General features: G+C 41.0%; 1 protein-coding gene across 1 annotated transcript in view; it reads left to right on the forward strand.

Moving 5' to 3' along the window:
• schip1 (schwannomin interacting protein 1) overlaps positions 1-12,332 on the forward strand; it is a 220,042-nt gene that overhangs the window by 203,270 nt on the left and 4,440 nt on the right. Inside the window, 4 exon segments of the mRNA XM_051957471.1 lie at positions 5,204-5,322; positions 6,898-7,015; positions 7,625-7,822; positions 11,598-11,721. Of these exon segments, the coding sequence (XP_051813431.1) occupies positions 5,204-5,322; positions 6,898-7,015; positions 7,625-7,822; positions 11,598-11,721 (559 nt within the window).

The raw sequence follows: 12,332 nt of genomic DNA on the forward strand, positions 1-12,332 counted from the left end.
TGTGTGTGTGTGTGTGTGTGTGTTAACAGTGGGTTCTTGTCTCCAGCCGGGGAGGAAGGTCTGGGTCATTGAAAAGAGTCCATTGTGCAGAAAAAGGGAGATTTTTCATGAGGAATGCTGCCAAAAAGAAGAAAGGGGAATGTAATATTAATAAATGAAGGTGTGACACATTTGAAAGCATTTCTGTCTTTAACATATGTTAAAAAAAGTTGCAGGAGGAAGGCTTGAAAAGGGATACTTAAATCAGAGAAAAGCAATGGACAGAAATGTCTAGCTCTACTGATATAGATGCAAGCACATCCACATTCACACACATCTGAGATCTTAACCATTAAACAGTTTCTGGCCACAAGAGTCTGCAATTTTGTGGGAGGCGAGAGGGAGGATGCTCTTTGTTTGCACAGATAATTAAATTCATCTCCCTTCTCTAATATAGATTTTCAGGGAAGATTTGAAGGCTCTAAACAAGCACCCCGTCGGTCATTGCCAGGGCTAAATCACCCTCTAGGCCTGCGGATGAATGGTTGTAGTGCAGAGTGGAGGAGAAAATGTCTTTGTCAATGAAGGTTTTTCAGTGGAGGAAATTGCTCAGTGAATTTGAGGAAAAACACAAATTAGCCCAATTGTGTTCCCCCCAATCTAATTTGGACAGTGACGGCTGCGGTGCTCAGGGCCAGCAGCTGAAGGAGGTGGTTAGGATTGTCACTCATCCTGTCTCTAACGCTCGCTTCCCGCATGCATCTTGAAATGTTAATGTAATGGATCCAGCAATTTTCCGTGTCATCATCATGTGGAAACACCCATTCGGATCATTTCCCATCTCGGAATTTTATTACATTTTGTGAGTGGCTCGAGTGGAAAAATTATCCAGCAAAGCACACAAAGGTTACGATGATGTTTTATTCATGACTGTTTGAGTGCCTCAGCCAATCAGAAGTAGAGAAAGTTTGCATGTTTTTAGCAGGAAAGTTGACATTTAGTCCAAAAGTCACACCAGTATGAAGTCAGCATGGAAACTGACAGGATTGGATTGCTTCCTGCATTTAAGTGGCTCTGAAAATGTCTCTACTTTACATGTATTGAATTAACCAGAAACTGTTTCGATACAGTGTGAAATTTAAAAAGACAATAAAAAACGATGAGCTATTGTGGTTTAGATGATATAAGCAGTGTGCAAAAACAACACAAGGAGCATATTTGCTGAACCATTTCGCACCTCCACCTCTCAGTGGCATATTCCACACCTCTGTAAAAGGTTTACGGGCTGCCATGATGACTGTTTTACCACACACACCCAGACACACACACCCAGACACACACACACACACACACACACACACACAACACAAACAAGCTGGAAAGGGGTTGTGACTTCAGGCAGGTGTGAGATGCTGACTTTGCCTGCCACTTGTTAACCAGCTGCAGATCACAGAACATGTTTTAACTTCAGAGGTTTTCTGAGGTAACGTAGTTATTATGAGGATGTGACGTTGTGTTGCACTGTTGACTTCACTTGTGACAATACCAGTTGAATTACCTTTGAGTTTTGGATTGTTGATCCCACAAAAAAGAAGGCATTTAAAGATGTAACCTTTGGGAAACAAGCTTGCATTTTTGACTTATTCTGTCATTTTAGACGAAATAAATTATTAATTTTATGATTACTCAAATAATTAGATCATTTACCAGTGCAAATCAGTGCATTTAACCCAGACGTTGCCATTGGTCACAGAATGTAAAGGCGTAGAACAAGTATGAAAATCATATTTGACTTTGTGTCCATGTGGCTGTGTATTAAAGATCCATTCATCCTTTCATTAGCTATACCTATATTTTCTGTAGACATTTGCAAACGGGTGAGGCTGTCCTAACTGGCACAAGGCAACAGACAGGTCACCAATTCATCACACTGCCAACACCATGCAAGTCCAGTCTAGTAAAGCTTGTTTTATGTTTACCACTTTAGCGAGGTTCGTGCCGTGCCGTGCTAAAAAATTGTGCAATTTTTTGCACCCACGCCCCCTTGAGCAGCCTTTCAGTGCGGAAAATTTCCGCTCCGCGCACCTCCACATTTTTTTAACCAAAGCGGATGGAAACGCACGAAAAACATGGCAGAGGGCTAGGTCTCGTAGCTGAAGTCTAGAAATACGTGCACTTATAAGATTCATCACACAGAGATCACCGTGGTAACCGGGTTATGAACAATTCGTGTGTGAAATTGAGACTAACTGCTGAAATGCAGCTATTTGGTAAAATGTCATGTTGTAAGTGGTGTAAGCAATGGAAAACTTCTTCTCCAGTTTAGTACTATAGTAGACCAGGTATACGTGTGTTTACCCCCTGCAGTTTGGGAGCAGATGCCCCAAGGAGTATAAATGCACACATGGTCTCTCTCATTTACGCAGGGCTCATTCGTGCTGAAAGTATAACTCAGCCTTTAACACCTACAGTTAATTTACAATCACCGATTAACCATACCAGGAGAAAATCAAACAGACTCAGGGAGAACATACAAACTCTACTGAGAAAGGCTGCAGCCAACCAGCAGGTTTCAGTGCAGACGCTTCTTTGCTGTGAGGCTACAGAGCAACCACTGCATTTAATTGTATTACATGTTTTGTTTTTTTTTTCCTCAGGACTAGTCTGACTCACCAAATGTAGTTTACAGTCATAAGTCTGGCATTTGCATTCCATGTGGCTGTCTCCTGCTCTTCTGCTATCTGTGTTACCATTTTGAAAATCCCCCTCACTGTCGAAAACCACAAACTCTAGGGAGCAACCTACTACAATGAATGAATTTCAAGTTTTCAGATTAGATTACTTGTCTCCCTGCATAAGAATGTTTCAACAAAACAATTCCCTGTCACAATGTTGAGGAGACACCATCACTGCGTCCTGGGCTTAGCAATGCCTAATACAATTATGATTGGTTCACAGAAATGAAAACAAGCCATCACAGTTATTTTCACCTATAGCAGAATGACGAGGTGCAGTCAGACCATTCTGCATGTGTCAGCACTAGAGAATAGTCTGACTATGATACTCTATAATATGAAATACAAAATAAATCAAAACAACTATCTCATGCAGATTATTTTCTAGTTTTGATGACTTTAATGATGATTTAAAAATGTTCTTACTTTTAGTCGACCTCGTGAAGCTGTCAGTGGTTCAGATAATTTGTCGAAATCAGAATCAGAAATACTTTATTGATCCCCGAGGGGAAATTATCTTGAAGAAGTTGTCTTCATGAACATGCAGCCCTGATTATCTCACAGTAGAAGATCTGACTTTTCCCCTTGAATAAACTTCAACTGCTGTACGTCTCTATATCAACACATAGCCGAGCTCACAGAGACAGTATGAGGCCTTGCATTTGCAAACTGCTATGAAGCTAAGCTGTATAGTTTAGGGTGATGCTGGTATTTCATGCAAAAACTCCCCTGTGCCTTCCTCAGTGTGTTAAACTTCCATCCTGGCCAGCCCTCATTCTTTATCCTCTCCCAGCCCTCGCCACATGAGGGGAGCATTCAGTTAACAATGCTCAGTGAACCTGCTGCTTTTGGTTTCATCTTTGCTCGGAGCAACTGTTCAGCCGAGTAACTTGACTGACAGCTTTGTTGTAGTCGGTGGGAGTGATGTATGTGTACAAAAATGTGTTTGACCTGCACTGTACCACACATGCTGCCGCTGCGCCTTTGAAGCAACGAATTGAAACTTTCAAGTATGTTCATCTTGATTCCCCAGGCAATCGTTCAAACAGATACACAAAAGGAGCAGTGCCAGGTCCACTCCTCTACATGCCAGTGTGTGCGCTGGCGGTGCCAAGAGCGTCTTGCGGGCTCTTGTGTGGAGTGGGATTATGTTAATTTGTCCTTGGTGAAGGCACTCTCACTAACGCCTGCACACAATTGTCAAGAGAGACATAGACGGTGCGAGAGCAAAGGAGGGAGCGAAGGAGTTGAGAAAATGAGTGGGAGAGAGGTGAAGGTACGATGAGTGATTTGGAGAGGGAAGAACAGAGTGAACCGCAGAGAGATAGCTTGATGGAAGGACTAGGAGAGGCCAGGGGCTCGAGGAAAAAAAGTGGAGATGAGTGGAATTGGGGATAATGAGGAAGAGAGGGGAAGACAAATGACTGGTGTGGCTGAATCAAGTGAATAAAGAAAGGATGGGGATGTGAGATGAAGAATGTGAAAGATTTATGGAGGAGCAAGTGGAAAGGGGCAAAAAAAGAAAGAGGTAGACCCATAAAGGGAGGGATAGTGGTTACACTCCAGGCTAACACCATCTCCTCTCTGCTCAGCATGTTTTCTTGATTCTACTTTCTTTCTAGCCTCGAATTTGAAAATACAGACCCGAAATATGGGAACCTTAATGCCACTCATGCTCTGCCGTCACATTAAAATGGCCTCATTATGTATTGCTTCACTAATTAAAGATTCACAAGTCAAATAGTTTGGGAAGCAGTTAAATAAAGCTCCAAATCTGCTCTAGTAGTGAACAAACAAAAGAAGTGTTTTGCGGAGCGTCTCAATGGTTGTTTCCATCTCAGTTGGATGTTTAAATCTGTTATCAGCACAGATAAGAGAGGAAACTGGTGTGCATGAGTGTGAGTGAAGTGCTGCCAAAGCTGAAGCCATCCACAGTTAGAAATTTGTGGTTTGGACAATCGAAAGCAGCTCTGAAATTTTGTAAGGCTGTGATTCCTGCAGTTCTAAGCATGTATGAGATGGTTATTGCAGTTTTGCCTCCTGAATTTGTCATATGTAAACTGAATCTTGTACGAGAAAGCCTAGCACAGTATCTGAGTGTTTACAGTTATTCTCTGAGGCAACAGTACCACCTGCTGGTGAATACCGGTATTGCTGACTTTTAATGATCTCCACTGAGATGCTTCACACATTTCTTTTTCAGTGCATCAGCTGACTCCACACTTTGTATCAGAGCTTGCTAAGATGACACTGAACCTCTTATTGCAAATTAAGAAGAGGCTGCTGTTATTTATATGCTTGCCCCAGTGAGTCGTAACAGCCCCGGGTAACAGCGCTTTCTATTTCTGCACATAGCTCGTCCCTGTGGGAGAAGAGAGTTGAGGTGATGGTGATGTAGCATGTATGGCAACGACTTGCCCTCATTTTTAATATCAATTATCAGCTAGATCCATAAAAAGTAACCCAATCTTGTTAATCTTCTGTTGCAGGCCCAGAAGAATGAGAGGGAGTCTATCAGGCAGAAGTTGGCCCTGGGCAGTTTCTTCGATGATGGGCCGGGCATCTACACCAGCTGCAGCAAGAGCGGCAAACCCAGCCTGTCCTCACGGTGAGACTTCTGACTTATTACGTCTTTCTAAACCAAAAAGCATGTGACAGATACTTGGAAAACACGATATTTTAGTTGTCTATTTTTCCCCCTTTTTTTTGTGGTCTGATAATTCTCTGAATGAGGATGCACTGAAAAGGGATCCTATACAAAAACTTGGACTGAAAAAAAGTCAAAAAAAGAAAAAAAAACTGAAGTGTATGAATCTATAAGTTCAGATTTACTGTCAGAAGTACTGTATATAAATAACAAAGAGGGGGGTGAGAATGACAGGAAGGAGAGAGGAGCAGTATGAATGAGGCAGATGAAATCAGCACTTGTGGCTCTCACTTCCTAAAAGACACTTACATGAGTGCACACACACGCACATACACACATAGTGCTGCTGCCTCCTACACAATGCCTTCCTGGAACTAGATGTCCTGTAAACACTGCGGTGCTCGTCGTGTTCATGTGATTCAAATCCCGGCAATTTCTCAATATTGCTGATTAATAATGATGAAATACAGGGAAACAGTCAGATGGCAGCGCTGCCTGAAAAGACACTTGTCTGGGGTGCTAAGTTATGAAAATGCCATGTTAAGCTTGAAATTTTAGGCTGATCTTTTGGTATTTTTCATATGTTATCAGATATTTTTTAAACATTATTTAAAGAATTGCATCCAAGATATGTTCTAAACACGAGATCTTACAGTTGAAAAGTGAACTCATCAGTGTACTCTTCTAAAATAGCAGAAACGTATTGTTGGTATTTCTTTCCTGCGGTTTCTCGCTGTTTGTCTGCTGGCCTATTCACCCATACTATAATATATCGGAGCTAAGTTAATCTCAGTGAGGCTCTGCTCTGTTTGTTATTGAACAACAGTTTATCATCTTCTGGTTGTCAAAAAAGTCACCGGACACTTTAACGGCTCCTAAGATCTATTAAATTGGAGCTTCAGGGGGAGTTTTGACACTCCCCCTCTAGAAACAAACAATCGACCACTCAGGTCCTGTTTTAATTGGGACTGATTGGATCTATGCTGTGTAATCAATCAGGCCTGTTTGTAATTACTGCATTGAATAAGCAGATTATTGATCCGCAGTGGGATGGATCTACACCTTGTGATATTCTGCTCTTTCATGGCACAAACACTCCCCCTCTGGTCCTAGACAGATTGTATCAGACCTACCGGAAACCTCTTGGATCGATTCAGAGACGAGAGGAGGGATGATTAAAAACACAAACCCTCCTTAATTTTGTCTTCAGTCTGCACTTTGCTCTGGTGATGAAAGCAGAGGGTCTTGTCGTTTTTTTTTTCTGTTTTTCTCTCCTTATTTCTGTCTTTTAACACATGAAAGTCCTGTTTGTGTGTTTGCAGCACTCTAAATGCTCCATTGGAGCACTTTGTTGAACTCATCACAGGTCGTTTGCGTTAGCAGCGGTGCTGTTGACATTGCTGTCTGTTTTGGCTCTGGGCCGAGTCAATTACCGCAGAAGCAGCTGACAGTTGAACTGACTTGACATGTTATCTGCATTTATGCTAATATTACTTTTCCATGTGTTTCTCTGTCTCTTTCTGTGTCTCCCTGCAGGCTGCAGAGCGGCATGAACTTACAGATCTGTTTTGTCAATGATAGTGGTAGCGATAAGGACAGCGATGCAGATGACAGCAAGACAGAGACAAGTCTGGACACACCTCTGTCCCCCATGGTATGATGTGCTCTCATGGTGTTAACCTCCACTACAATATTACAATGTATTCACGACAAAATGTGTATTATTGATGGTGTGAAAGTAGCAAAGATTAGATCGTGTGAAAGCGAAATTGAGACAGAACAAGAATGAAAGCAGTAAAATGGGAGATCTTCATTATGAATCAGAGAGAGAGCTGGCATTTGCGTTATGAATGTCTCTGTACACGTTTTGTGGCCTGTAAGCCAGTTCACGGGCATCAAATGAGAGGTGAAATGGTATATGTTCGCCGTGGTCATGGATGACCGGCTGCATTAACCTCCTGTCAACCTGAGACACGTTTAGCAGGACAAGAGGGAGAAAGAGAAAAATCATCATTTCTTTACATGTTCATCCTCGTTCTCCTCATGTCCCAGCTGATGTGCAATGATGTTCCTGTCAGTGTTTAAAATTTGCATACCAAAAGGCCAAGGATATATGAACATTAATCCATTTTTTTTCTCTTATCTTTTCCTCTTTCCTCACCTCATTGTTGAACCCTGTCTCTTTTATTTACCCTACATTCTTTTCTCTCTGATTTCTTATTCCTTTCATTATCTCCATTGTGTTTTTTTCCCCACCTTGCAGTCCAAGCAGAGTTCCTCCTACTCGGACAGGGACACCACAGAGGACGACTCGGAGTCTCTGGAGGACATGGACTTCTTGAGTCGACAGAAGAAGCTGCAGGCAGAGGCAAAGCTGGCCCTGGCTATGGCCAAACCCATGGCCAAGATGCAGGTGGAGGTGGAGAAACAGAATCGCAAAAAGTCACCGGTGGCCGACCTGGTCAGTATCAGAAATATGATGCTGGTGCTTTGACAAAAGCGTGAAATGGGACGCTCATATTCTCTGACATTTTAAATTGAATGACCTGGGCCTTATATAGATATTGTTAGTAAAAAAAAAAAAAAACACATCTCAAGATTAATTATATTTTGAAAGGCCATGATGTTTGCTCCTTGTTTCAAGCATCAGGTGGCCAAAAACCAGTTATTGCAGCATTTCAACGATATATCAGATGTGTCAGCTGATTACTCAGTTTCATCAGTTACACCAATGATATCTGAGGCCTACACTGTTTGTAAAAAGGAGTGTCAGTATAAATAATTGAACACCCAATGCTCTCACTGTCGTGTAAACAACTGCAGTTCCTCAGTAGCTTTTAGATGACAGCTCAGAGCAAGTCTATCTGTTGATACCAAAAGCTTTCTTACTCTGACGTATTCTTTTGATGTTCTGTAAATTTGACAAGTTATTTTCTTTATCATAGACTGTCGGGCTGTGATATTATTAGTTTTCTACTACCGATGTAACAGAACATACTAATGATTATACTAATAATTTAGGAAGAAGGTTCTGAAAGTGCCCCTTAGGAATGTATCTAAAATAGTCAATTTCATCAACAATACGGTGCATTAAATGGGCATTTTTCAGACAAAGCTTACAGTAGCGTCTTATAAAAACAAATCATAGTCACTGCCCACCCTCCCCTCCCCTGTTCCCTCTCCTCCCCTTGTCCCATTTAGACCGAGGAAGGTGATGATGACCCCGCTCATCATTATTTCATTCATTTTTATCTGCCCCACTGCCTCCTCAGGAGCACACACTCACACATCTACACTGTCAGACTCTGCACACGTTATATTTCCACCCGGACTCTCCGGCAGAAACCGTTTTACTTATTCAGAGAAGAGAAGGGCAGCTCGACCGGCTCCATCTATAATTCATGCGCCGGAAAGCATTGACTTCGGTGTTTAGGGATGTAGCAGTGCTCAGCAGTCAGAAGACATCACTGTCACATCCGGACTGAACACACAGTGAATGTTAAGATGTATTAAGAGTGCAGCTTCTTGCAGTGTCCACAACACCAGAGATCTATTAAACTGCAGTCATTATGGATGCTAAATTGCTTATCTAGAAGAGCAGTGCTTGTATCACGTGGGGTACTTCTACAGTTGTGGGACGAATTTGAAATTAAAATTAGAATTTGATTGAAAGAATACATTGAAAGTTAGTCTAATGCTTTTTCTTAGTCACATTATTATGTCAGTAAACTACCAGCACAGCTACACAAATTCCACGTATTCAGTTTTAAAACCTCAAAACCAATTTTTAAATAGGGCAAAAAAAAAAAACTTGAGGAGGTAAATGAGGTCATAAAACATAAAACATTCTACTAAAAGAGCAAAATATCAGAACAAATACGTAAAGAAATAGTAAATGATTGAAATAGTTAACTTAAAAGACACATAAATAGCTACAAGTAATGCATTGGTGGTGTCAGTAAAGGGTTATTTGAGCTCATCTGGTAAATACATATAATAAAAGATCAGGAATCACTGCCCTCACTTCACTTCTGCCACTTACTTTAATTCAGTTCCAACTGAACTGGATTGTCCCGCCCGCTTGTCAAGGACAAAGCACGGGAATTCAGCCAGCACAGCAAGCTCACACCCAACTGTCTGGCTGTGTGCTGGGTTTTCCTAAATGTACAAACAGAATCCCTGAGAGAAAGACAGAAAGTCAGCGAGAGGAGAGAAAAAATTAATGGTGGAAAGATTTCACTGTAACACCTCAATACTCTCTCCCCAATTCACTCAGGACTGTTCCTCAAATCTGACATCGAGTCATAGCTGGAGATCAGCTTGGTGGTATTGAATGCTTCGACTGTAAATTGTAATTAGTAGGATGATCAATCAGCCACAGAAACTCACACTGCAGTGAGTCACAACTAGTACCAATCTACAACCTTTCCCGTCATCCCGCTCACGTTGTCTTTGACATCACATTTCTCTCTATGTCACTCTTAAGTCGCTTACTTGTGCAAGTCCAGTTACCCAAAACTGAAACTGACACATATCAGCCTCCAGTACAGTTGCATCAGTGCCAATGTGAAAGTGAAAGAATGGTGAGAAACCCGCAAGAAGAGCCAGTCAGACGCCCACGCCTGCCAGCAGTGTGGCACATACAAAGAGAAAGAGAGCGTGCACGTTCTCTCACCTACTGTTTATCAAGCTCGGAGGTGAAAGCAGGAATGATAGAAAGAGAACATGGGTGCAGGATGGAAAGGGAAAGACGCTAGACCGGTTGGGTGAGAGAGTTTTACAGAGGGAGAATCAAAAAGCCCAAATGATTTGCTCATATCCGCCTGGGAAAAGCGCACGTGATGCTGTGTGATGCTTGTGTTTTTAGGGCCTGTGGTGGCTTCACTGGGAGGTCAACAACAGGTGTCAATGTGTCAACAGTATGTAAACAAAACCAGCAGAAGCAATAGGGGAAGTTTAAGAAAAACACATTCATGCAGAACAAAATGAAAACACAGCAGAAATCCTTGCATTTGAAAGTCAATACTGAAGTAGAAAACACATTGTTTAGAGATTTATGCAAAGGCGCTTCTGTAGAGTCCTGGGATTTTGTGACAAAGGATGAAATGCAAGGGAGTTTAAAAGTTTTCACATTGTAAGTATACAGTGAGATGTGATGAAAAATGAAACAGGCTCACGGCTGGCCTCTGCTGGAGAGATTAAACTCCACAGAGCCACATTTGCTGTTTATTTGTCTAAACACCATAAACCTGTTTGTGACCAAACAGCAGCGCCTGTTTGGAATCCCCTAACTTTACAGTCTCCCTACACCGAGAGGTGAACACCCCAAAGAAAGACTGATATTCCCTTTTGGTTCACGGAGGAAACAAGAAACGGAAAAAACAAGTTGTTTTTCACTGCTTACTGTTTTATTTACCAATGTGATTTCATTTGTCATCTGTTATCCTGCTGATCATTTAAGTCACTGAGGGTTTTAACCAGATTTATATTGTATATTAGATATATTTTCAGTGATTGGACTTTTTTTTAATATAAATTGCCAGAAAGTGGTGAAAACTATTCCTATTTCTAAGTTTTATTTATTAATATTATTATTTTTATAGTCTATTTTTATAACTGTTTTTGACTTTATTTCATTGTTCATTTTATTCTGTTTTACCCTTTATTTACTTATTTGTGTATCTATTTTAATTTTTTATTATTATTCCTATTATTATATTGTGTTTTTTAAATTTCATTCCACTTGTTTTTTTTTCTTCCCTTACTATATTATTTTATCATTTTGTCTGGTGCTGTTTTACTAATTTATTTTGAATATCTTTTACCGTGTTTGCACTGACCAGTCTTCTGTTCTTACTAAGTATCCTTCTTTTTTTTGCCCTGTTAAAAGGTTCCATATACATAAAGTTATTGTTATTATTATTATTATTGAACTTCCAAAGAAAATCAGTCTGACCTCAGATTTGAGAATCTAAAACCAGTGACTTTTCGATTGTACTTTATTATTTTAAAAATTTCATTTAAATCCACCAACTGCCATTATTCATATTATTCATTTTCACAATTTCATATAATAATAGAGCCATTCAGGTTTCAACAGTGTGGTCCTTCTGTTGCAAACTCTCTAAGTAATGTGAGCTTTTATCTATATTATAAGGTGTCAGTCTCCAAATGCTCGATGTGTCATTTATTTTCTTTTCTCATTCTCATGTCTCTATCTGTGTTTTTACTGGCAGCTTCCACACATGCCTCACATCAGCGAGTGTCTAATGAAAAGAAGCCTGAAGCCCACCGACTTGAGAGACATGACACTGGGGCAGCTCCAGGTTATAGTCAACGACCTGCACTCCCAGATTGAAAGTGAGTTGACCGCACACACACACACACACAGAAAACAAACACACAGTCACTGACCTCTACTTTCAAATGCAGAAATGAGCAAGAGAGCAAATGGGGAAAAACATGCACATGCATCCTGACCCCTACCCTTCTCAGTGGATGTGAAACTACTTTATATATGTCAGTCACTTCAAAGAGCTGTACCAGTTAACAGCTTCCCCCTGAGGATTTACTGTTACTGTACTGTACACATCATTGATCCTTGTACTGGTGGATGAATAATCTCTCATCTTACACAAAACAGCTCCACACACACACACACACACACACACACACACACACACACACACACACACACACACACACACACACACACACACACACACACACACACACACACAAAAAAAGTCCCCACAAGTCCAAAGACAGGAGCTAGTTTTTACTTACAAAGCAGACTTTCCCCTTAAAAATCTCTTCAACATTTGCCTCACATTTTCTGGTCAGAGCTGAGGGAACCAAAGGAACATGTGATGTGAAAACAACCACAACCGCAGATGTGTGGTCTGATTGTCGGTGCTCATAGAGTTTTCATTATATCATTTTATGAAAGCATAGTGGGAGGATTTCAGCGG

The sequence above is a fragment of the Acanthochromis polyacanthus genome, chromosome 13 (assembly GCF_021347895.1).
Source record: "Acanthochromis polyacanthus isolate Apoly-LR-REF ecotype Palm Island chromosome 13, KAUST_Apoly_ChrSc, whole genome shotgun sequence".
NCBI lineage: Eukaryota > Metazoa > Chordata > Actinopteri > Pomacentridae > Acanthochromis > Acanthochromis polyacanthus.